We start from the raw sequence: 25,981 nt of genomic DNA, 5'->3' as shown, positions 1-25,981 counted from the left end.
CTTGGGAATACAGTTATTGTAGGTTATGTTGAAGGTTAGGATAAACGTAGTTATAGTAATACAAGTGGGCTTGGGTGTGTGTGCACTCAGCACCATCGAAGGACCGGCTTCAGGAATGCGACTCCCACTGTCAGCTCTCTCTCCAGCCCGTCCATCTTCATTATGGTCATTCCCACATACTGGTCATGTGATTTACAGCTACGGGCCCCAAACTCTGCTGATATAGGGCAAATTCCTGACCAGGATCCGTCAAGTTTCATACACACAGCAGGGGTCAGGAGCTTAGAAGTCAGGAGGGATAATACACCAAGGACAGAGGGGAGGGGAGATAAGAAGCTGAAATTGGAGCAAGCAAAGGAAACAAAACCAAACTAAAAGGACAGGAAATTACCAAGACAGTATCTTAATTGGAGAGGTAACACATGAGATGTGTCATGTTTTAAGACAACAATCAATTGGGAAAGAAGGAGTCAAATCGGAGGAAGAGAATGAGACTGGGGAGAAAAACACAAGAGCTAGAGTCATTTCCAAGTCCAGGGTTTTCTCTGAGAGGTGTGAGGTTTTACTGTGTTTAAAATCTCCCAAGTCTTGTTGACATAAGACCTCCGCAGAGTTCACAGGCCATCTCAGGGAAAGAGTAATCTGCACACCGCTGTATATCCTGGTGGTGATCACACTGAAATATAACATATGTCATTCATGTACACAGTTTGGCCTTTATCCGAGAAGCAATGTCAAAGCCAAACGTCACTCCTCAAACAGATTTACAGAACTTTACAGAAAACGCTAGTGGATAAACCCTTGCTGGTGTTCCACAGAACTGCAGATTGATCAGACAAGTAGGCTGATTGTAGGTTTAACATGTGCAAAAACAATGAATAACAGAAAGCCATGGCAGACCCACCCTCCTGCTTCCAAGTAGCATGGCTGTGAAAAACAATGTAGCAGGTCTGTAGCAGCTACAACACATTCCTGCCTGTCGTTGCTGATGCTAGATAAGAACACAGCTGTGGAGTGACCATTCCTATCATTGTAAGTGGTCTGCTCGAGCCATTGTAAAAAAAGAACACAGTCGTTACCCACTTAAACAAAGCGTCGGCCTCGCGACACGTGAGATAATGTTAAAGATGTTGTTTTCAGACCACTTCGAAACTGAAAGGGCAAATCCGTTGGGCAGTGGAAGGTGGAATCAAATCAGCAGCTGGAGATCGGGGACTCGACAGGGTTGACGTCGGATAATGATGATAAGTTGATGATGAAGTTGATTTATTCATGTATGATAAAAAATCCGACAAACGACCATAGTGGTTTGTGACATGTGCTGCTTCTTAAGCCTGAAACATGCTTCTGCGTTTTCACGGGCCCGTAAGCGCAAGAGCCCTTCCGGGTCCCTTACGTGCTTATGTATCCCTTCTTACGTGCTGACGGGCGTCGCCCCACTTTTCTAAAATTTACGGCAAAGCTCCGCAAGCTCACTCAGCCCGCAAGGCTGTGATTGGTCTGCTCTATATCCCTTCTGGAGCTGCATTTCCGGTTTCATGCCCCATAATACAGGCAGAAACAACGGGAGATTTAGAAGAATGAATATGGACCAAATAGAAGAGCGTTTGGCAGAAGAGATCCGAAAGTATGTCCACTTGTATAACCCGTCACTGACCGGCGTATTTGTCCGCCTGAAAAAGGCTACAAGGAGCCGCAGTAGCTATGTAAATAAACAATCGATGAAGAAGAAAGAAGGCGTCTCTCAGGTCGTCTTCGACAAAAAGCATTACTCCGCCTAGTGTTCTGGCGCGGAATTGCTTTGTAAGACGCGCAACGGTTGGGGAAGCATGAATGACAACGAGTCTTGCGCCACAGCGGCGTGAAAAGACGCAGACGCAGTCGCAGAAGCATGTTTCAGGCTTTAGGCCGTGTTCTCTGGACAATGTCCTGAAAATTGGGTCTGGACAAAATTAGATTTTTATAAATGAAGAACACAGCAGGAAATTCTCCAGTTCAAACGTGTTCACAACAAAAGGGAAAGTGTCCAGAGCATTCAGGTGAGGAGTGTTGTCTGGGTAGAGCATGCAGGAAGCAGGACATCATGTAGGAATTCCACAGTGCTGACGTCTTCTACACCTCTTGTTCACCCTGAAGCATCCTTTTTTCTCCGTTCTTTGTCCACATTTTCTGGATGTGTTCCTGCTGAATTCTCACAGGGGCTCACTCTGACAAAATGTCTGGAACAAGTGAGTTGGATATTTGCGTTTCTCACATACAGCCCCTTCGGGAAATTTCGGGGAAATGTTTATAGTTCAGTACATGTCCACAAGCGGCTTTAGAGATACAACCATTCAGCAGCTGCAACACTCTTCCCCTGGCCTCAAAACAATTCTCCCTGTAGCCCGGAGCCTCTCCACCCTCCACCCTACACCTCCTGTGCTTTCACATCACCTAAACCTGACGTTTACTCCTGTCTTCCTCATGTTATCACCACAGGACAGGGAAAGGAAGTGAGCCAAATATGATGCAGTCCGAGAGACCTTAACGGCGGTATGATAATGATAATCATTACAGAAATGATGATGAAAGAGGGGATCCTGTGAGTAATTCAATGATGTCACTGGAGGACAATGAGGAGCTGAGGTGGGGGGTGGGAGACAGATGTGCACGTCCCAGCCTGTAAAGCGAAGGGGGCAAGGCTGAGGGGCAGCTGGGGATGAAGGGGGACTCACAAGACAGAGCGAGCAGAGTTCATGGAGGGTATTCAAATAGTGGTATCTATTTAAATATTTGTCCCCTGTGGTAAGTATGACGTGTGGAGCCGTGCGAGCTGTTGAAGGACATGCTACAGAATGACTGGGTAAAGAAGGTAAAGGTATCTGGGGCGGCAGGGGGAAGAGGTCCTGCGAATGAGAACACATTTTCACACTAAGACACAGACAAATCCCCAGCAAAACGAAGCTCATCTGGGAATAAGCGCTAAAAGGAACAATGTGTGCAAATGCAAAATGGCAAGCAGAGATGGTTTCCATTTGCTTTAGAGTCTTGGTTTTTTCTGGAGTCCAGATTTGAGGTTTTTCTTGCTTCCAAATACTAGTGTGATCGCCCTAAACAATATGAGCAACACATGAACACACAGGACTGGCTTATTCTGCCAATGCAGTCTGTATATTTTCTTACTGACAGCAAATCCCTTGGAAAGACCCGAACCAACAATGAGCCGATCCTTCGAAGCCAAAGCATAGCCGATGATCCAATGTGCCACTGATGTCTCGCATTATTAAAAACACACCCGTGAGCTACATCTTGGCACAAGATGGCATGTTCTTTAATTACAATAAGTAAGACCACTGTTGTATATTATGAGACAGTGTCATGGCAGAAAATAGTCCCAGACAAATTTATTAGTAACATCTGTCGAAAAAGTGACGTTTTCAGAAAGGATTCATTCATTTTCGAGTTTTTAAAGATTTGTTAGAAAAACACATGAGTTTGCACTGACAGAGTAGAGAAGTCAGAAAGAAATATGAGTCTGATGAAGGCCCTTTTTGTGAGCTTTGTTCATAATGAAAGTATGAATCATTCCCTCACCAAAGGCCCAACAGTCTTCTAAAATTCAATCAACCGGCACTTCATTGCACACACTCGTAGTATATATGGCTACACCCCTGAATATTTCTTTCACCAAGATCCAATACTCCCTGGGAAATCTGCAATGTCACAATGTTAAAGAAAGTTATTTAAAAAAATCCTAGATCCTTTGTCCAGATTTAGACTAACTTTAATGGGTTCTTTATCGACCCACGCTTTTGCATTAATCCTGCAAACACAGACTAACAGCAATGGCAACATAACCTCTTTGGTGAAGGTGGAATAAACTTCAAAATTGAGTGGTGAGAAAAATTTAAAACAGAGCATGTACCATATGTCACTGTATAGGCAAGAGCTATGTTTGCAGTTTTACAGAGCTGACTAATGTCCAGCCAGACTAATTCTGTCTCATTGTGTTTAGCCTCCATTTATCTTCTACTGTCTAATGATGTCCGTGGGAATGTGAATAAGAAAAGTGGACTAACCGACTCTGTTGAAGAAAATCTGTCAGTCAAGGCTCTCCAGTTCTCAATGGAGATCTCACTCAAAGAAGCACAAATAAATCATATCGTAAAACATGGGACAGACGCGATAGTAGCTGAGGGAATAGGACAGCAACCCCTACTGAGGAATGCCACGAAGCAGACCTGTATACCTGTGACCTTTGACCTGAACACCAGCTGTACATAATAGACGGTCATTAGGGAGGTGAACCGTTAGCTGGGAAAGGGGGCGATTGCTGAACGCAGTAATTTTACTGCTCAGCTTCACCTGGTTTCTCTCTCCAGTAATGTAAGGGCTGCTTGGTTGAAGGCCAGGCACAGGTGAGGTATGAAGGTGTGGCTCCTCTGTTCTCACCTCAGAATCATTGTCCAGTATCCATATATCAAACATGCAAACCTGACTCAGGTCATATTTAACTGAGCACAAACTGGTCCTGAGTGTGTGACCTGTACCACGAGAAAAATAGCATGATATCACAGGATATTTATAGAGTCACATGGTCCCATTTGAAATTGTTTGTGATGAAACGGTCTGGCTTTGTTCATCGTGTCTGATACTTGTCATGATGTAATAAGACCTCACACACCTGTGATTCATGTTTCGTGAAATAAATAACACACACACTCGAACTGTGAGTATTTGCAAATGGAGGGTTTTGGACCAGAGGGGCGTGAAGGACATTACAGCCTCTTTACTGAATGTTGAGAACAAAATAAAGACCTCACTTTGATGTGAACAGATTTTAGTTTAATGCTATTTAATACAAGTGTGGATTACAGTATGTTTGATAACCTATATTTAATCATTTATTTAAAAATATTTAAAAAAATCTAGCTTTTTTTAATTTATGAAAAAACCTTGCCTTTTGGTATCAAGGTTTACTCCACTTCAAATATAAAACATGGAAGCATCTGGTGACTATATCTTTTCAAAAACAATCAATCAACTGGGATTAAATGATAATAGTCTACAAAATAACCACACCTAAAAACTTCAAATAAACTATTAAATTCAAATTCAATATTTGGATTAGCATCAAATATTCATTATTAAAAATAACATAAAATTAGTTAATTCACTGTTATTTATTTGTAAAACCTTAACCCTCTGACCATATACAAACACATTAAATATATTTTTTTAATAATAAATAAAATAGCAAATAAGATTAAATCAAATCATAAATAGCTAAATTAAAGAATTGATATGAACGATTAATCATTGAAGTCTAATACCTAATAATAAATTTAGAACATTAAACAATGTTGAGAATGTTGAAAGTATAGGCTATAAAGGGCAGACAACCTCCTTCTCCTTACTTTTCATAGAGTTATGAATAATGTTACATGGTTTTCCAGATATTTCCATCACAGGAAGATTCTTTGGTCTTTTTTGTGGTTAAAACATTAACATTTTTTTGTCAGGTTTCATGCTTCACTTGTTTTTTGAACTGAAGCATGTTTTCTTCAACCACTTCAATTAATCCTACATGTCATTTTTCTTTGTTTTGTTAACTCAATTTCTCTGTTCATAAGAACAATAGTTTCTGAAACTGTGCCCCATTCTTTCCGACCGATGACGCCATGACTCAGCACTGTTTGGTTTAGTGGGAGGTTTCATGACTTCAGGGTCTCTTAAATACTTGTGGGGTGAAGCTATGAGGCGCTGACCCCCCGCCTGACACGACAGATGACATAGCCTCCATCTGACTTGGAGTTTGCCTGTTAATTAAGCCTGTAAACAGGTGGGTGACAGAGGCTTTGTAGCTGGCTTTGTGCCTGGCAATCAAACTTCCTCTTAAGGATGTTTACCTCTCTATGTCCCGCCTTGAAGGATGGAAATGTTCCTTTGACCGAGCACACAAACGCAGACACACATACAGCTGCTGGTTTTATTACACCAACTGTTCTTTCTATCTGTGGTTGCTTTCACAGCAGAATTATATCGGCAAGATTTCATCTTGGTCTGATCATATTTTGGCATAGTGTAAAACTACTTGGAAGATGTGGTATTTTCTGCCAGTTACAAAAAACATGAAGCCATCGGCTTTTTGATCAAATTTCTATAAGGCTAACGCCCAATCTGGCCGTGTGTGAAGAAATCCCCAGAAATATTCCTGGATCTGTCCGTTTATCCGGATTTAGTCCAAAATGTAATGGCTTCTTCCTTTGATCGTGTCCCGCTCCTCCACAAAATGTCAGTGCAGTAAAATACAAACATATGCCAATGAAAACAATATAATTTGCCCAAAAGTGCAAATACCTCCCCTCTGCCCAACCCAAGTCAACCAAATTTCACACACATCAGCCGCTTTAAGTATTTGATTTACTCATTTTTTATTAAGATCCATGAAATGCTAAATTTTGAAAGGAAAAGTATGTAAGATTGGCCCTCGGTTCCAGTGTCAGTACAGATTGTGATCGCTCCATTAGTTAAAGGTTAGAGCTCAAGTCAGTGGTTTAATTTGTGAGACAGTTGGTGCTTGTGGGAACAAGTTGATGTACGAAAAGTGAGAACTGTGAGACTCAGATCAGTTTTCCTATCTTATACCGTGCAGTGTATCACCCTAATGATATCTGATACGCTGAGAGCAATCAAATAGAATTGTTCAAATGTAAAAATCTATACTATGCACATATTTTGAATAGATAGCTAGTAAATATTTCCTTGAATACTTGAAGTGTGTGGGACTATAATGTGCCTGAAGAACAGGAAAGAAGTGGAGTGTGGAGACTCCTAGCAGCTGCCGGCACTACTGTTATATTACGATATGCACCTAGTTAGCTATCTGAGGAGGCTGCAATATCTGGCGCCCTCTGTTGGAAGAAAGTGGCATCACAGTTTGGTCCTTTAGCTGGAATTAGGTCAAACCTTGTCCATGAGGGAGAATTCCATTTAACCCAGGAGCACCGTTTTCACTGTATGCCTCCAGTTGTTGTCTTAGCTCCGTCTCAGGCAGAGAGTGTGTTAAGACTCGGATGCCTTGCACTGTTGTCTTTGAGCTTACAGCTGGAAAGTTAACTGGCTTCACTCTGGGGGTCTGAGGGACAACTGACGCCAAAAATAACAGACAAAAAGAATGAGAAACAACAGCCGAGAGCTCGAGGAATGCTCCAGGAGAGAAATTAATAGAGCAACGGAGACAGGGAGCGCGCATGTGAGAGCTTCCCAGCATTCGTCCACAGGGGGACGAGAACAGAGCCTGTGTTGTGTTGGCAGCCACAGGGGGCCGACAAAACACCTGGCAGAGAGAAGAGAGGATGACAGGGAGTGTCAAGGCTCAATGAGACAAGGGACAAGAAGGGGATCAAGAGAGTGTGTGCTGATGAGACGTGTGTGTGTGTGTGTGTGTGTGTGTGTGTGTGTGTGTGTGTGTGTGTGTGTGTCCATGGAGAAAATCAGATGAAAAACATATGAATGCAAATATACAAGCCTATCTTTGCCCTTGTACATCTGGTGAAACAGGTAATGCTAAAAGTGGGATATGAGTCTGGGTATTTATGCACATGTGCTTTTTCCTGCACTGTAAATGCGGTCAGGGTCCCGTGGGAAAATTCAGAGTGTGTGTGTGTGTGTGTGTGTGTGTGTGTGTGTGTGTGTGTGTGTGTGTGTGTGTGTGTGTGTGTGTGTGTGTGTGTGTAGGGTTAGGGTTTGAGCCCCGCCCCGCCCCAGACCTGGCTGAAACGTGACTGTGCTCCCGCCAGGTCTTCAGCAGCTCAGCTCAGCCAGGCTCAGAGCCGCCATGGCTGCTGTTGCTGTGAAGCACTGGTTTCCTGTGCACATTCCCCACCTCACCAACTGTGTTATTGTTGGCCCAGACAGAGGGGTACACAGTTAAGAACCAGGGGCCTCCTGAGGCCCTTCACGGCCCTTACGACTCAGGGCCTTCAGAGCCCCAATGAGACATGGCTAGATGTGAGTGGTGGATCCTCTGCAGGGAGAGTTTCTGTGTGCAGCAGCAAAGTTGGCCAAGAACGGAATGGGCCACTATGGACATCTAAAACAGACATTCAAGGCTCCCAGAGGATAAATCATCATGACAGGACTTTACCTCTACAGCGCCACCAGCAGGTGTACATGTGTAGGTTTGAGTGAAATATCTCCCAGATGGGTTTCCATGACATTTGGAGTGCATGTTCACTTTTTATGCAAATTGTTTTCATCTGCTGAAGCCCCCTTGTGGCTGCAACATGGCGCAGGGTATTGGCCAGATCAGTAGCTGGCTTATGCAAGGATACAGCTCCGCTAACCTAATTTCACACCTTAACCTGCACCATACTGCAGGTCACACCGAGAACAAAGTGCATTCAGTCGTAGATGGTAAGAGCAAGCTTTTATCGGAGAGGAGAGGATGGTTTAAGGGAGCAGAGCTGAACAGGGTAACAGAATACAGCTGTGTAGGTCATTGAGACTCCACAGGGAACAAGAACGGGCAGCGGGGAATCCAAGTTTCTGAAAAATGTCCATAAAAGGTTTATTAATGCAGACCAGGCTACTTTTACACATGACTTTAAGTCGAACAAATTCAAAGTGCTGTTCTATATGTGCAGCAATGATTAATATTTAGTACTTTACCCGTTGTGCTGCATCTGTGGATCAGTTGTTGTGATTGGCTTTAAAAGAGGAAATGAACTCACTGGCCGTCATACTCGTTTGAAAACCAATTTTCCCCTCGTTATACCAATTATGCAGCAGTTATCCAACATACAGACGCACACACATACACTCATGTACACACACACACATACACACCAAATCCCACTGAGGCATGTCTGGGCACATACACAAAACAACACCAGCTTCCATGTGAAAACCACTTTATAAAAACACATGGTCTCATTTCAATCCATTCCTTATTTTAATTTTGTCCATTTTACAAAATATTGTAGAATGTTCATTATATTCAGTCTGTGTTATTTTTTCTCCACATAGTACGTGTGTGTTTTTTGACTTTCCACCAGCCTGATAGACAGAATATAGTAACTTCTACTACTCCAGACGGTCCACATTCCTCCTGCAGTTTAAAATCATAATCATGTCTCGCAGATGAAACTGCATGGAAGTAAAAAGGGGTCAGGCAGGGTGTGTCATTATTGTCTGCACTTTAGAGTACATATACTTTTATGCAGTAGTGAGGTCATGTGGCATGTAAAAAACACAACAGGCTTGTGGAGCGATAACAGAACACACCCAGTTTAGGGACATTTCCCTGCCATAAGTTTAGAGATGGTATCATCATGGCGACAAACTAACGCCTGTCAAGATGGCTTATCAGGGCGTCACAGAGAGGAGTACTCATAGTTCCGAAAACCAGTTTTTATCTGTAGTTTTATTTGCACTTCAGGGCCACCGTACTGCAGCTTTATACAGATCTAATGCCCACTAGCAGGTCAGGTCACACTACTTTGAGAACTCCAAACAGAAAAAACTATCCCCCCGCTAAAAAGATTTGATAGATTTTGTCGAATCTTGAGCTTTAATATATTAATTTGGTTATAACATCTACAACTGAGACGATATATATTTATATACCTTATCAGCTTTTTTACGTGATCATTAATTGATAAATTGTATCAGTGAAATATTTCCATACTTCCATCTTTCTGAAGCATTACATTTCAAAAAAAGGAAAATGTCATTTATACAGAATATATATATAGTGCTAAAGAATTGTTCATAAATTAAATTGAAATGGCACAGATAGAAAAAGATTAGTTCACAGGTAAATTATACCTGAGTAAGCAGCAGGATGTAAATGAAAAGCATGTTGTCACATTTATGTGATCATCATAGTACATTTATATATATGAGATTATGTCATATAAGATGATGATGATGATGATAGTGATGATGATGATGATGATGATGATGATGATTGTGGTGGTGGTGGTGGTGGTGATGGTGTTGATGATGATGACGACGATGATGATGATTGTGGTGATGGTGATGGTGATGGTGATGGTGATGTGATGGGGATGATGAGGATGATGGTGGTGGTGGTGGTGAAGATGGTGATGATGACGATGATGATGATGATGATGATGATGATGGTGGTGGTGGTGGTGAAGATGGTGATGATGACGATGACGATGACGATTATGATGATGATGATGATGATGATGATGATGATGATGATGATGGTGGTGGTGGTGGTGGTGTTGGTAGTGGTGATGATGGTGATTATGATGATGATGGTGGTGGTGGTGGTGAAGATGGTGATGATGACGATGATGATGACGACGATGACGATGATTGTGGTGATGGTGATGGTGATGGTGATGTGATGGGGATGATGATGGTGGTGGTGGTGGTGAAGATGGTGATGATGACGATGACGATGACGATAACGATAACGATGAAGATGATGATGATGATGATGATGATGATGATGATGATGATGATGGTGGTGGTGGTGGTGGTGATGATGGTGATGATGATGATGATGATGATGATGGTGGTGGGATTGTGGTGGTGATTATGATGATGATGATCTCCCCCCCACCCCCCCCCCCCCTCCCCCCTCCCTCTCTCTCTGTCTGTCTCCGCCCCTCAGCAACAGCAGGAGCTGGTTGCGTCAAACACGCTCCTCCTCCTCCTCCTCCTCCTCTCCTGTGTCTCCCCTGAACGCTGCACATGCCCCTCACCGTCATCATCTTCATCACCATCAGAGGAGCGCAGACAGGTAACCGCAGTGTCGCACTGCTTCAGCGGAGGCTCCTCTCTGCTTCTGACACACTCTATAGATCCATGTTGGTTCACGGTGTTGTTGAGGTTGTTCATCAGGATGTGAAGGAGGAATTCCTCACTGCGCTTTCTGTGTAGCCTCGATTGTTGGTTGCAGTTTGTGTGTGTGTGTGTGCGTGTGTTGTGTGTGGAGGCGTCTCACTGTGAACCCCATGATGTTTGTTTGTTTGTTTGTTTGTTTGTTTTGCGGTATCGTGGAGGATCTGACACACTGTTATCATGGTGTACAACCAGGCGTGTGTGTGGTCCAGGTATTACTCATCTTGTGGGGACCTAGTGAAAGGGTTAGCGGGAGTTAGGCAAATAACTGGTTAATTATTTACATCAATTTAATGTCCCCTGAAGTTGTCAAGACAGGACTGTGTATGCAGGTGTGTGCGTGCCCGCGCGTGTGTTTGTGCGCGCTCTCATTTTTGTTTCCTCTTTTGTCGATAAACACAAACCTTGTCAGGACCAGTGGACCTCATGGGGACCAAACCTCGGTCCAGCTCAGGCAAAACTTAACTTCTCCGGTAATTTGTGGTTAGGTTAGGGTTAGAGTTAGAGTTAGGTATGAATTTGTCATGGTTAAGGTTAAGGTTTTGGTTTGGCTCTCCACAACGAATGGAAGTCAATGCAAAGTCCTTATAAGGATAGCTGCACAAACCTGTGTGTGTGAAGTACTCCTTCCATGCATGCATTGCTGAGTTTATGTGTATTTGTTGGATACTAATTAGTTAAATGACTGAAAATAAGCAATTCATTGTTTCTCTCATTTTTCCAAGCAAAGCAAAAAATGTGTAGCATGCAGAGCCTCGGTTTCCCTCAGTCACAAATAAGTGTCTTTCGGTTCAGGACTAATTTAAAACCTTGGTCTGTGGGAAATTATAATTTAATTTCACTTCATTTCTGATACTTTTTAGACCAGGGGTGTCCAAACTACGGCCCGCGGGCCATCTGCGGCCCGCTATCCATTTGAAAGTGGCCCGCCTCAAAAAAAAAAAAATTAAAATAAATAAATAATAAAAAAAAAAACTAACAATTTAGTAGTACTCTAATGGCACTAACTTATAGCACTCTGTAGTTTAGCTCTATTTTTGAATATATTGTACTTTCTTGATTCTTGTTGTTCTGGGTTTGTACTCAAATGCACTTATTGTAAGTTGATTTGGATAAAAGCGTCAGATAAATGAAAGGTAATGTGATTGACTATGGCCCACTGTATTGCAGCTGTCCCAAAAAATACGAAGGTCCGGGCCACTCACCTCTCACTCACCTCTCCTCCTCTCCTCTCCACTCCTCTCCTCTCCTCTCCTCAGGATGGAGGCCCTGTTAAACGAGTGGCTGTGGCAGGAAAAGTACTGGCTTCCTCCTGGTATCCGCTGGCGGGACATTAAGATGAAGGTGGAAGACGGGCACTTCCCTCTACCCAGGGATCTGATCTACACCTTGCCTCTGGCCTTGGCCTTCATAGCCCTCAGATATGTCTTTGAGAGGTGAGATACAACTGCCTGATCTCTGTTGGACCAAGAAATCACAGCTTAATCTCACTTCCTAATTGTCTTCATAAACTTTGACGTGTGCTATGCCCCATTTAGTGGAGCATCAGTTTGTGAATATAGTCGTTTTCAGACATGAACTAAGGATAATGTCCTCGAGGGGGTCAAGGCTTCTCCGGAGTTTGCATTCCAGGAGATTCTCCACTCAGATGAGTTCAATACAGAAATTACTGGAGCGTTCAGGCGAGGGATTGTGCAGCATGCAGGAGGAAGGACTGTGGAAATCACTTGTGTCGTGTGTGTTTACAGCACTGACTCTGGCGTCGGCTCTTATCACCAAAAGCTCTTGAATTCCGCATTTGCTCTAAATTGACATCTTTGTGGGCGTCTCCTCCATGTTTGCCTCTTTTTTGTCCTTTGCCTGTTAGGGACATCATCAGTGTGTCCACTTGCTTGCAGTCAATCCTCAGGATAATCTCCTGCTGTATTCTCACATGGGCTCAATCTGACATTAACCAGATTTCTTATTCGGGCGATGGCAGGAGAAACTCCAGAGAATGTCCTCTTCAACTTAGTTAGACATTTGCATTCTCACATAGAGCCACTTCAGATACTTTTTGAGATTATCCAGAGTTCTCTGCAGGTCTTTTTCATGATAGGCCTGCAAGCTTGAAATTAAGTATTACAATTTTATAAGAGTCAGTTGGAGTCAAGTGTGATGCTGCTATTTTGAACTGTCTCCACGTGAATGAAAACATTTTAAAACATTAATTTCCTCTGATTTAATCTCATGTTGTTTTACTGACTGGCTGGTTTGCTGCTTGTAAAACTGCTTGTGTGGCTCAGGATAATGACTCCTCTCCTCTTCATTAGTCCTCAGAGTGCACGGAGGCTGCAGATCAGACTTGCAGCAGGAGACCGGCTTCATGAGTAGACAGTTTTAGCTGCTGACAGGGTAAAAACCCTTTCCCCTCCCAGAGGGATTGGACTGTACTGAGCAGATAACAAATGTGTGTGTGGTTTTTGAGGAAAAGGAGGATAGCTACTGTGATATGTGGCCGATGGGCCGAGATAAGGTTAAGGGGAGCTTTTTATTGTCGGTGACAAACTGATTAAACAACAGCCTATGAAGCCTTTTATAGTTAAAACTACCAGCAGAAGTCACGAGGTATAAAGACAGATGGGAAAAGGCTAATGTGAATCCCCAGTTGTGCTTTTATGAGAATCCTGCTCCTGAAGCATCGAGAGATTTCAAAATTAAACGTCAAAGCACGTCTGTGGTGACAATAAGAGGGAATTCAACCGTATCCTCTGTAAGAGATGGTGACGAGAGGCATGACAAAATGATGGGACTGGTTTCTGAATATTTGCGGATTAGCTTTGTAAAAGTAATTAATAGCATTTAAGGCTGCAAAGATAAAAAGAATATAAATCTATTCAACCTTCATATATTTTAGATTTTCTAGTGTTTTCTATCTATTTTGTGCATTCGATTGAAGTGCATTTTTGACTGTTGGTCAGGAAGATTTACGACATTTTATCAAGTCACCTTGAGGATTATATTCTGATGGGCAATAATCTTTAAGTGCAGCCCTCGAAAGACTGGTACAACACTTGGGTGATGCATGTTTCCAGGAACAACTTGATTCACCTGAGCACATGAAGGAGGTTTTCAGATATGTGATCATTTGATGACAGTGCATTTTCTGTTTACACCTTTATCACCTTCCCGCACCAGTGTATAAAAAAAAAGATGGTGGGATGTTATTGAACTGGAAAATGAAATCAGATATATTGAACCCCCAACATAATGATAATTTACTTATGTTATAACAAATTTCCGAATCTCATTATATTGAAAGCAAATACCACAAACAAGTCCGAAATTAGTCATCATTATTTATACAAATCGTATGCTTATACATTAGAAACAAGTAGTTGTGTAAGCTCATGCCTGTAAAGCTGGAAGACCCAACCTTAGAGTCTGCATGCCTGCACATTTACAGTTACTCGTTCTGCTGGTAAGTAGACAGGAATTGGAATGATGGAGACAATGTGCAAGAACATATGAGGGATGGTCTGATAGACTTGTTTTTGCAATCTGTCCCCTTATCAGCTATCTGTTCAAACTACGTGAGCATTTTTGGCTGAAAGATTAGTGCTACTGTTTGATTTAAAGCAAATTGTCATGTCGCCCGTTTGCTCGTATGAGTGGTAACATTCGTTCAGTCAGGAACCCATTGTCATGATTTAAACATTTATTGCAAAAATGGGAATACAGTTATGCTCCATTCTTTGGATGTTCCCTGGATAAGGCCAAGCAGCATGCTTAGATAAAACAGGGAACATGTGCAAAACCCCCCAGTGGGCATGGCAGGCCATATACATTTGTTCAAGATGAACACCATTTACCACAACCATGTTTGATGGTGTGTGCTGAAAGGCGGAGACTGGGGTGGTGGAGGCAAGTTGCCGGCAGCAGGGCGTGAGTGGCGGTGTAGCCGAGCAGTGATCAGTGAGGAGGAGGTCATATTTAAAGTGTGTGTGTGTGTGTGTGTGTGTGTGTGTGTGTGTGTGTGTGTGTGTGTGTAATGTGTGTGTGTAATGCGTGTGCATGTTATATGATGTTGTAACCTGAGACTGTGTTTGTCTCTGTCAAAGCTTTCCTGACCTTCTCATTCTCTCTGGTCTCCCCCCTCCCCGCTGACTTCAGGGAGATTATCACTGAGATAAATTTACTGTACACACGTGATCATGCACCTGCACATGCACACACACACACACACACACACACACACACACACACGCACACACACACACACACACACACACACACACACACACACACACACACACAGACACACACACAGACCCACACCCACACACACACAGATCAAAAAATCTCACCGGTACATTTACACTCACACACATGCAGATCAAATGTCTCTTGATGCCATATCACTTAATGACAAAGGCCGCTGGGCAAATGTCTCAGTGTGTCCCATACGAGCGACTCCACGGGCTGTCGGCAGCAGAATAATGAGCTATCTTGTGTCATTACTGTGCATTGTACTGTGATAACAACACACTGGAGAGCTGTTGATGTCACCTCACACTAATTCTATAATCTGTCAGAGAAAGATTGGATGTTTACGTAGAAAATTCATTTTCACTCTCTCTGCTGCTCTCTGTCCTCTCAGGCTCGTCGCAGTCCCACTCAGCAGAGCTGTAGACGTGAAGGATCCGATTCGGATCCGAGCTGCTTCCATCCCTAAGCTGGAGATCTTCTACAAGCAGAACAGTCGGCAGCCATCGCAAGTTTGTATTTTTCTTCCTCCTTCCCTTGTTTAGCTGATGACGGAAAATCCCTCTTGTCTCAAAGCAGTAATCTCCAACACCCGCTTTCCGACCAGCACCTGTGATTAAGACGTTGCAAACACGTGAATAAACTTTACAAGTAGCAGCAAAATGTCTTTCAGATGTTATCCCCCCAAATTAGCCTCTTAGACTAAATACAGGCAGCCTAATCTTGCTGGGGGCTACATGTAAGTACTTACATGTAAACATTTAGTATGTTTAATTACTAAGTACTTCACATTTCTGTCCAAACAACCTCCTCTGCATATTTCTGATGTGTAATATTTTCTTAAAAAGAAAATAGAATTTACATTTTTGTCGTCATTATTCAAAACCAAAATTATTAAAGTTAGACAAATATACACTTATTCTGAGGTAATTCTTGGAGCAGTAGAAAATCACAAATAGAATTCATTAGTCGAAACAATAAGTAGAGAGGAGGATTGTGATGTAACTATAGGACTTCTCTTTCATGTGGATGTGTTTTCATTGTCTCAGAACAAGGATCCTTTTGAAAAGAGAAGGAAGTCTCCACTGAGCTTCTGTAAATTCATGAGTCACGCTGAGGTAGATAAGTGGAAGATGTGTGACGAAGGTAAAATGATTATTCAACGCAGGAATTTTGGATGAGTTGTGTAAGGTGTGTTTACTGTGTCACTTTCTAATGTTCTAAAGTTTCCTCCTTTGAAGCGGCTAACGATAAAAGTAAATGAGCCTCTGCATCGGGGAAAAATAATTAGAAGGTTATTGCAGTTTTTTCCTCCTTTCCTCATACCAGTCAACAGGTGTGCACCAGTAAAAGAAGTGTTAGGTTCACATGGGAATTCTCCACCCTTCGTTTGGCGTTGTGTCACTGTGAGGACAAGCAGTGACATGATATGTCAAGTGAAAATCCACAGCTCCACTTGAGCAGATCTGTGCAGTGGTCCTGTGTGCATGCATGCATATGCGTTTATTCACATGCATGTGCGCACATTTCAGTTTTTTGTTCCTGCTGACTTATTTCCAACTCTTCCTCAACTCGCAGTAGGTCAAGTGTGATTCTTCTGCTGCTCCATGTAAATGTCAGGTCACAGACACAGAAAAATGGGATACCCGACCTGAGACCATTGGGACTCGTCGGTCAGGTCGGGCTAGGACAAAAACTTTGGAATGAAATCCTGGTTTTGGTCTGGCTTGGTTATGTTGGCTGGGATATCTACTTTTATTTTTTTTAACTGCACGTTCCAGTGATCAGGGAAAATTTCAGGGACGGGCTGGCACACACAAAAATACCTGAATGCCTGTTGGGTTCAGGGCGGTTTCAGCTCGGGTTCAGGTCGGGTTCAGGACGGGTTCAGGTCGGGTTCAGGTCGTGTTCAGGTCGGGTTCAGGTCGGGTTCAGGACGGGTTCGGTTAATTTTCTCTCAGGCTCGGACGAGCTGGGACAGAAAATCGTGGCCTGAGCCGTCCTCTACCACACATAGCAAAATGAAAATATTTTTGTTGTTAGGTCAGGCAGCTCGGGCTGCGCTGCTCCAATCATGTGACACACATCATGTGACATACCTCACTTGGCACAACCATCTATAATACACACCCACCTTATTAGGTTGTCTAATTAAGCAGAGAAAATATCTTGCCCCGCTGTTGCGTCAGCATTGCTCTCAGTTGCTCCAGCCCCTCCATCCCCTCAGCATCCACCTGTAGGCTCCAACTGGGGGGTTACAAGTATTTACTCCCATATCTATGTAATCATATCTGGGGGAGGGATTAGGTCGGAGCCTCGAAGCCAAACACTAAACCTGTTCGACTGTTGCTATAACCATTTGAACGTGAGTTGTCTGACTGAATAACACACTCTTCATTCAGTACAAGGATTCTTTCCACGGTAACACAACACTGGTTGCAGAAAGGGAAAGCAGACAGCGTCAGATAAACAGTCATCTGGTTACAGGCTCATCAGGTCAGAACAAACTGTTGTTCTATTAAGCACATGTAACATCGTAGGAATCGTTCATGTTGACGTTGGACAATGTGCTGCTTGTGCTTGCTAATGAGTTTTCCTGGGATGATATTAAAACACAACTGACAGAGACATCAGCATGTTGCTCCGGCCAGTGATAAATCAAATGTGAAATACTGCATCTCAGAAGTGAGAGGACAGGTCGCAGCTTTGCAGAGTCTTGAATCAGGATGAACATGTGAATAAAGTGCTGCATTCACCCTGAACCCACACCTGATGTGTAACCATGTGTGATTGTGTGTTTGTGTGTGTGCTCAGCGTGAGCTGCTGAGTCTGGGGAAGCAGTGTGGCCTCTCTCAGAGAAAAATACAGACGTGGTTCAGACACAGACGGAACCAGGATCGACCCAGCAACACCAAAAAGTTCTGCGAGGCCTCGTGAGTTCCTTTACCTAAACACATAAATGAAACAAACTAAGGCTGTTGTGGGTTAAATGTTTTGAAAGGGTTCACTGAGTGGATTTGTAGCTGAGACGAAGCATCACAACATTCAAACTCTTATTGTGTAGATATGCTCACAACAAACCGCAGGAACTGAGTCATTTTTTGAAAAGGAAACTTTCTGAAGTTTAATCACCTCCTCTTTCAGATGTTAAGCTTCAAACTGTTGTTGCTGCTACATTTTTTTTTAATTCTTTTGAGTCATCTATCCTTTTAAAATTGAAGCAAATTTTCACATTATATAAAATGTATATGTATGATCATCTAATATTTTTCCTATTGTATCTATTCGTTAATGATTATTTTCGGTCTCTAACATGTTCATGTTTATCTCTGCAGTTGGCGGTTCGTCTTCTATCTGTTTGCATTCACCGCTGGGCTCGCCTCTTTAATTAATGTAAGTCTGTTGGTCGCCTGCTTCTCATCTCACACATTAACATGTTCTTGTCCTGAATTGCACTTGTGAACAATTTATTCAATGTCTATGAATATAAATGTGACGATGTTGTTGTTGGTTGTGAGTGTGTTGGATTTAGTTTTTTACATATATGCTCTACATGTAAGTGTTTCATAATCCTAAACCTATATGTCCATTGTGAATGACCTTCTGTTTCCTCATGAGGTTTAAATCATGTCCACGCTACAACTGAATTGTTGTTTCCTTGATTCTGCAGAGTGCGTGGCTGTGGGATCACAGAGAGTGTTGGAGGGGATATCCCAAACAGGTGAGCAGGAAGCACTGGGATATGAGGGGAAAGTTTTCTTTGAAAAACAAGTTTGGTAACCAAATGATTTCAACTGAAGGGGATTTGTGTGATTGACATCAAAGAGTCAGTTAGACGCGGATATTCTGTTCTGGAATTTGTTTACAACAGAACTGAATTGCATCATTTTAGCTGGAAATGTTTTTGGGGATTAGTTAGATGTGCTCAACAGAAAATGAATGATCATCAGTCAACTAGAATGGAACTAAATAGAGCACATACCTTTGCCAAGTTCCAACAGTCCCCTTAAACTCAATTAGGCCTCAGGATGTTGCACATACTCATAGATATCAGTTCCCTAAACGAGCCTGATTTTATTCATCAAGATCAATGAATTGTTCCCTGGGATATTAGCGGAAATATCAACCCCTTCGCAATGTTAAAGCAAATAAAAAAAATCCTGGATCCTCCCTTTAAACTTTAATGGGTTCTTTCTTGGACCATGTGTCAACCAAGTTTTGTGAAAATTCCATCTCAACACTAATGCTAACAAAAAGTCAGCAGAACAAACAATAGCTGGGCGTGAACCAACATAACAAAGTCCTGAGTCTCCGCCGCAGATTTAGATTTCTATCACAGATTGGTGAGAGCTCTCCCTTCACCCACTAACACTCTCTCCATTCTCCATTCCTTTCACTTTCTTTACAGTCGGCCCGAATGCTTCTGTGTTTCTAGATGTTTTCCCCACAACTTATATCTCCGCGCTGATGACAGTTAGGTATGCCTGCAGGTTAGCATTCCTCAGGGGAGACCTGCCCTCCCCTGAGGGGTCATGACCACAAACGGAAAAAGAAAAAAAAAACAGTAGAAAAGAAAAGTGCAAAGCCACATATCTCTCTATCTGCTGTTGGACTGATTACAGCTCCTGCAGGCAATTCTGCTGCTGACCTTTTTTCCTTTTCTGAGCACTGTGGTCTCTGAGGATGTGTTTTCGGGGTTAAACGCCTCAGTCAACTTCCTGTCATTGTGTTGCTGCAGACTGAGTGCTCTGTGTTCTGCAAGAGGTGTTTGGATTTGAGATAGCACACCACCACTTTCTCTGAATCAAAACACTTCCAAATTTAGCTGTTAAACTGATTTGTTTAAGTCTCTATAGGAATGTTCAGGTGGTTTTTTTATATGACCATCCAGAGCTTTGGAAACACTGAACTGTGCATGTTGAAGGGGCCAAAATCAGTTCCAATGTCAGTTCATTCCATTCCTGTAGCGTTCACAAAATGCAGTGAGACAGTTCTGCTGCGCAAAAGCTCCAGGAAACTTCCACAATGGGTTTTCCTGAGGCGACGCAGATGTTGGAAATGCTCCTGCTGCAGCCACATAGCGCTGCACGTAGACTCTGGCTCATTGATTCTCTCTTCCTCTCATTTTTCAGCCCGTGGCCGAGGCTCATTACTGGTATTACATCCTGGAAATGGGTTTCTATTTGTCGCTGCTGATGTGCGTCTCTGTGGACGTCAAGCGAAAAGTGAGTGTGATTTTCCAAATCATGCACAACACACACACACACACACACACACACACACACACACACACACACACACACACACACACACACCGCTGAGTAACATCTACTTCAGTTTCCTCTGCATCTTCTCTTCTCTTTAGTCAAATAGTCAAAACCTAAAAAAAGCTAAATGTCATCACCTGCTCACTCAGTGTGATCCAAACCCTGTTTTTCTCTGGCCTGATTAAAGTTAATACGGATTATGTGTTGGATTATCTGCTGTTACGTGGTAACTTTGAGTTCTTTGCATTTGCAGGATTTGAAATAAAACACAGCAGAAGACAAAAACACAGCAACTATTCAGGAAACATTTGCTGTAGTTGCTGAACCTTGTTTTTGAAAGAACACCTTTAGCTTTTTGGGGCATTTTTTGAATTTACTGAGCGGACAGCCCCCTTGAGATGTGGCATCTCATTTTTGAGGGGGTCCTATCAACACAAATGCAAAGAAAAGAACGCATGTGAACACAGAATTTTATACGTTGCAAATATACAAATACAGATAACTCGCTCACCCTCTCCCCAAGACCTCAGCTGCTGTACAACAACAACAGCAACCACAACACAATTACAGAAAATGCAGCATATCGAGATTAGAAAATAAGGTAAAAAAAGAGTATGATTATTCCAATCAGAGGAAGCTTTGTATTTGAATGATCTACGTATTATTTCTCTGGAAATTCTAGGTACAAAGACACAGGAATATTGCAGTTATCTGAGTGGATATGAAGACCTTCAAATAAGAAGGACAATTATAATGACCACATGTGCTTCTCTCTCATGCTGTGTGATGTGTGTGTTCCAGGATTTCAGGGAGCAGGTCATTCATCACATCGCCACCATATTCCTCATTGGCTTCTCCTACTGTGCCAACTATGTGAGGGTTGGCACTCTGGTGATGCTGGTGCACGACTCCTCTGACTTCCTGCTCGAGGTAAAACACCAAGCTGTAATTTTCAGAATTTACCCATGATGCAGCTTTTCCACCCTGCTCCTCCCTCTTTCCATTGTCATCTATTAATGGTGGGTCATTGTATACATGTGTACTTTATAAGTTGAAGGAAAAGCAAGCAGGAAATACTGTTCTTCATTAGAATACATTTAAATGTGCAAGGCTTTGCCATTTCAGAAAGGAGGTTTTCTTCCTTTTACAACTCTACTCATTACACCCCTGTGTCTGGTATAACACACAGAAAGCATTATGGTCTGTGCTAAAAATACCCTTTAGCTGTAATATAATTCTTACCTCCTCTTTGCCCGCTGATACAACTGGCCCATTGTTTCTTGGTTTTATGATAGTGATTGTCTTGGTTGTCGCATTTCACTGATAACATCTGAAAAACCAAGATTGCCAGCATGATGTCAGAGCAGAGGAAATATGTGGAGCTCGTTATGTGAGCACAGACGTGACTGGGTGTCGTCTTGCATCTGATAAGTCATAGAGGGGCAATAATGTGGATTTCTAACCTCAGTCAGTGACTCCGCACAGACAGGAATATGTTTCTGATAATAATATCTTCAATAAAGTTTAAATAAATCCCACTGTGGCCTTTACTGTGGAAAGTCTATTTTCAACCCATCTGATTTCATAATTCAGACGTACAGATGATAAGCTTCAGAAATCTGAGGAAAAGCAATACATTTCATTTGTCGCTTTTGTTGCTACTAAAGCTTTAACTCCAGGTTTGAGTTGTATATTTAGAATATAAACAGTTACATTGCTCTCATTATTAAATTAAACATTTGAACATTTAAATAGTGGAGAAAATTCCTAAATAATAACAAATCCAGACTGATTGAAATCTTAGGGTAGGTACTGGAGACAGACAGCGAGCTTATCGTGAGATGATTGTGGATTGTGCTTAAAATCATGGGCGTCACTAAGGGGGAGGAACCCTCTTAAATTCTATGATCGGGGGCCCCAAAGTCCCTTGAAACATTCCTGCTTGAAATAGATTTGAACTCTTAATACAGTAAGTAGTCACATTTTCTGTGATTATTTATTCTTAACAAGAACTCTATCTTTCTTTTTCATATACAAGTCTGCTAAGATGTTTCACTATGCCGGTTGGACGAGGACGTGTGACTCACTGTTTGTCGTCTTCGCTCTCGTTTTCCTTTACACGAGGCTGGTGGTGTTTCCTAGCAGGTAGGATATTTTACTATCAGAGTATAATTATCTTTGCAGAAATATTCAACTAGATTTTTAGTTAATTTACAGGAGAAATTACGAGGTAAGTCCACCAGAGGGGACTGACGAGTTGATTTGTCCTCCGTCAAATGTCCACCTTGGTGAGTAACGTGGTCAGAGATTTTTGATTGATCAAAATTTTGATTATATAAGTTTATGTTTTTACCGAATTGTATTGGTGCAAATTCTTTTAGATTTGGAGTTGGATTGGTGTTACCCATTGTTGGAATTTGCTGCGTCAAACAAGTCATATCACACATTACCTCAAACTTGCCAAATTGTTTTTGTTGTGGTCATTTGGTTAAATAACTGGTTTAAAATGACCAGGCAAAATGTGTTTGTGCTCCATCATCCACCATCACGTTTTAAAACATGGTTTTTGTCATCTCTTCAGTCTGAACTTGTTGTGGATCTGCTCCTTTGTTCTGGATCATCACCAAAGTGTATCTCATATTTCCAACATGCATCTTCTCTCTCTTTCTCCCAAAAACTTCACACCACTGGTTTACAAAGAGTTTATTTGGTTACTTCGAGAAACAGAACGTCGGAGGTCGAAATGGTCTCAACTTCTCAAGTGTTGAACTACACTGGGAGCAGGTCAAAGCTGACTGTGTCTTATCACTGTTCCTTTTGTACAGAGTGGTCCACACAACCCTGGTGGTGTCTTCAGAATTCTTCCAGCCCTTCTTCGGTTATTACTTCTTCAATGCTCTGCTGTTAGTGCTGCAAGCCCTGCACGTCTTCTGGGCGTATCTCATCCTGCGCATGGTCTATAAGTTTGTGTTCTCGGGCAAGGTAAGAGGAGCACTTTGTTTAAACAGCTCCTTATGGGGCCTGGGATTACAAAATCATTCATAATCCTTTGCTTTTCTGCAAAGGTGGAGCGTGATGTACGCAGCGATGAAGAGAGCGAAGTGGAGGATGAAGAGGAGGAGCCTGAGGAGGAAGGGGACGAATGCAGCTGGGAGCAAAGGAAGGGTGCCATCAACTCCAAACTGGCATCACTGGCGAACAACTGTGTCCTGAACAACCTGACCCACCAGAGGAATATAAACAGCAGACTGCCTAAAGCCAGATAGTTGAGAACCCCCCCTCCTCCTTGTCCACCAAGCCTCACTGGATAACCAGTTGTTTCACCCATCGCTGATTGGAAATGAACTTGTTTGTGATGTATGATACACACACGTGGCTTGTGAACACATCACAAGGTCCATTGAAGATTTTAGATCAGGGTAGGTCTGCATCCTACTTATCTCTAAAAAATAAAGAGGGCAAAGCACCGATGATTGTAAATCTTAGGAAGATACACCATCATGACTGTCACCCTGACTTTTGTAAATTGGCAAGACAAGGAGAGAGTTTGTTTTAGTGTTGTTTTTCCAGATTTTATATTTTTTTGTTTTCATTGAAGGAAATCAATTTGTTTGTAAATACCTAAGTGTAGAAAACCGGCTATGATTATTTTATCCTTTCTTTGGTCAACAAGAGAAACTGAATATTTTATACAAAATCAAGCTTTTCTAATATGTGTTATAATGTTATGCACTCTCCCAGCTTTCACATGCACATAATGGTTGATTATACTGAGGCTGTTTAAAACATTGATTGTAATAAATGTCGACAAACCACTTAAAAGAATATTTATATGAACCACTAACCCAACAGATTTTTATTTTGTTTTAATCAGTGGCTGAATCCATAAAAGCTCTTTAGGAATGAAACAAAAAATGTTAATGGCATGGTTTAACTTGCTCTGTGGATTTAGCCTGTCTTTTTGAAGATAGATTTAGAAGAGATGTGGTGCCCCCTTGTGTGCAAAGAAGAACATAGATTAGTAGAGACTGCACTCCCCCATGTCTCAAAATGATGCCTTTGGAAAAAAAGTACCTAAATCAGGTGTATGTGTGTGTGTGTGTGTGAGTGTGTGTTAGTGTTTGTGGCACCACGAATTCTCAAAGATGCCTTGGCTGTTGTTTTTATACTGTTCTGTGACGAGCACTCGATATATGACGCTCTGTGTGTTGGTAGGATTGCGTTTACTGGACAAACACATGGACCAGGCCTTACTGTGACTGCTTTCAATGTTACTGAGCTGGTGGTGACACCTGGTTAAGCCATTATAAAGACTATATGGGAAAGACACAAGGGAAATGTTAAATACTTTGGGTAGAGAAGTTGTCTCCAAAGGTCAAATAGTTTAAGGCTCAGCTGAAGGAAAGCCTTGTTAAAATGTAAAGATTTAGTTGTTTTTATAAAAGCTTGTTTGGATACGACTAGCCAGACACTAACACTTTACTTGGAAAGAGGGATTGCTTGGTTTTACTTTTCCAACACACTGTAACAACGAGCTGACATCAGTCATGTTATATAACATGTAAATCATGTTGTTTGGCTCCAGGTTATCAATTCACTGCTCTTCTCGTGCACAGTTTGTCATCCACTACCATAAACTAAACTGGTACAGGACCTTAAAGGGCTGATCCACTGTGTGACACACCTGTGATGCGACAAAGATACTAATATTTATTACAGAGAGAAATATAAAGTGCATAACCAGAAAATGGGAGGAGACATGTCATGTTTCCATCTTTTGAGTTACATTTGGCTGTTCTCTTATGATTGTACAAGGATGCTCTATTGATCTGTGGAAGGTTTTAATAAATTCTGATGAAGAAATAAGCACTGGGCCCTTTCTGTTATCTTGAATATCTTTTATTTCAGTCCATATTTGTTTTTATTTGATTATGTTTTGGGTTTCCCAAACCCTCTTGTACCTCAAGTATGCCCATATACTATCTTCCCTCATGAAATTGTTATCATAAGAACTCCTTAATTCGGCACAAATGTTCCCTTACACTCGTGGATTAACCGAGTAGATTTGGGTGGTCAAAGATCAAAGTATAAGGTCTAAGTGGCCTGACACAAACCATGTTTTTTCCTCTTGAACATAAAATGAAACTGATTAGATTTCAGTGGTCAAAGGTCACAGTGATCACATATGAGTCTGGGGAAATAAACATGTAGACTGAAACTGCAAGAGTTGGCGGCAAGATGGTTTTCTTTATTTCACCAAGAAATCCCAACCTGTTACATTCTACTACTACTACTTGTTCTCTTCAATGCAAGAATGGTATTTGTATTATACAGAACTGCACACAGAGTATTTCATTCAAGTTACTATTCTCATGGTGACACACCCTCTGATAGGCACGGGGCAGGGTATGGCATCGTCTATCTCAATGCATGTGTCTATGTAAGGGTCCATCAGCACCATGTTGGGAAACGCTTTGTTACTCCTCCTCTCGCTGACCAGGTACACCTGTCCGCCCACTGTGGTGCAGCCACAGAAAAACTTCCTGTCCAGAGATTCCTCCTCCAGCAAAGTCCACTCATCTGTCTCCACGTCAAAACATAAGCTTTGG

The 25,981-nt window shown here is 42.1% G+C and overlaps 1 protein-coding gene and 1 long non-coding RNA gene across 3 annotated transcripts; one reads left to right on the top strand and one right to left on the bottom strand.

Moving 5' to 3' along the window:
• The first annotated feature begins 10,629 nt into the window (after positions 1 to 10,629).
• On the top strand, positions 10,630 to 25,238 carry LOC128448263 (ceramide synthase 2). Of its 2 annotated transcripts, none has more exons than XM_053430843.1 (11): positions 10,630 to 10,759; positions 12,120 to 12,296; positions 15,500 to 15,617; positions 17,920 to 18,038; positions 18,441 to 18,498; positions 18,776 to 18,826; positions 20,238 to 20,330; positions 21,174 to 21,302; positions 22,411 to 22,517; positions 23,198 to 23,354; positions 23,438 to 25,238. In XM_053430843.1, exons 2-11 carry the CDS (start codon positions 12,121 to 12,123, stop codon positions 23,636 to 23,638), a joined length of 1,209 nt encoding a protein of 402 aa, XP_053286818.1. In that variant the 5' UTR covers positions 10,630 to 10,759; position 12,120; the 3' UTR covers positions 23,639 to 25,238. The 2 variants fall into 2 exon arrangements, with proteins under 2 accessions (XP_053286818.1, XP_053286817.1); XM_053430842.1 differs by lacking the exon at positions 10,630 to 10,759 and adding an exon at positions 10,774 to 11,072.
• On the bottom strand, positions 14,825 to 17,342 carry LOC128448264 (uncharacterized). The gene is made up of 3 exons (XR_008339719.1): positions 17,240 to 17,342; positions 16,932 to 17,109; positions 14,825 to 15,715 (listed from the first exon to the last, which is right to left on the bottom strand). It is a non-coding gene; the product is annotated as an uncharacterized LOC128448264 (long non-coding RNA).
• Positions 25,239 to 25,981: the final 743 nt, after the last annotated feature.

The sequence above is a fragment of the Pleuronectes platessa genome, chromosome 9 (genome assembly GCF_947347685.1).
Source record: "Pleuronectes platessa chromosome 9, fPlePla1.1, whole genome shotgun sequence".
In the NCBI taxonomy this organism is placed as follows: domain Eukaryota; kingdom Metazoa; phylum Chordata; class Actinopteri; order Pleuronectiformes; family Pleuronectidae; genus Pleuronectes; species Pleuronectes platessa.
This window is presented reverse-complemented; position numbering and strand designations above follow the sequence as displayed.

Bases quoted from the DNA above. Each gene is read 5' to 3' on its own strand.
- LOC128448263 (XM_053430842.1), top strand. From the start codon at position 11,041: ATGGTGTACAACCAGGCGTGTGTGTGGTCCAG. The intron at 15,618-17,919 runs GTTTGTATTTTT...GTGTGTGCTCAG, and splicing joins ACAGTCGGCAGCCATCGCAA to CGTGAGCTGCTGAGTCTGGG. The intron at 21,303-22,410 runs GTAAAACACCAA...TTCATATACAAG, and splicing joins CCTCTGACTTCCTGCTCGAG to TCTGCTAAGATGTTTCACTA.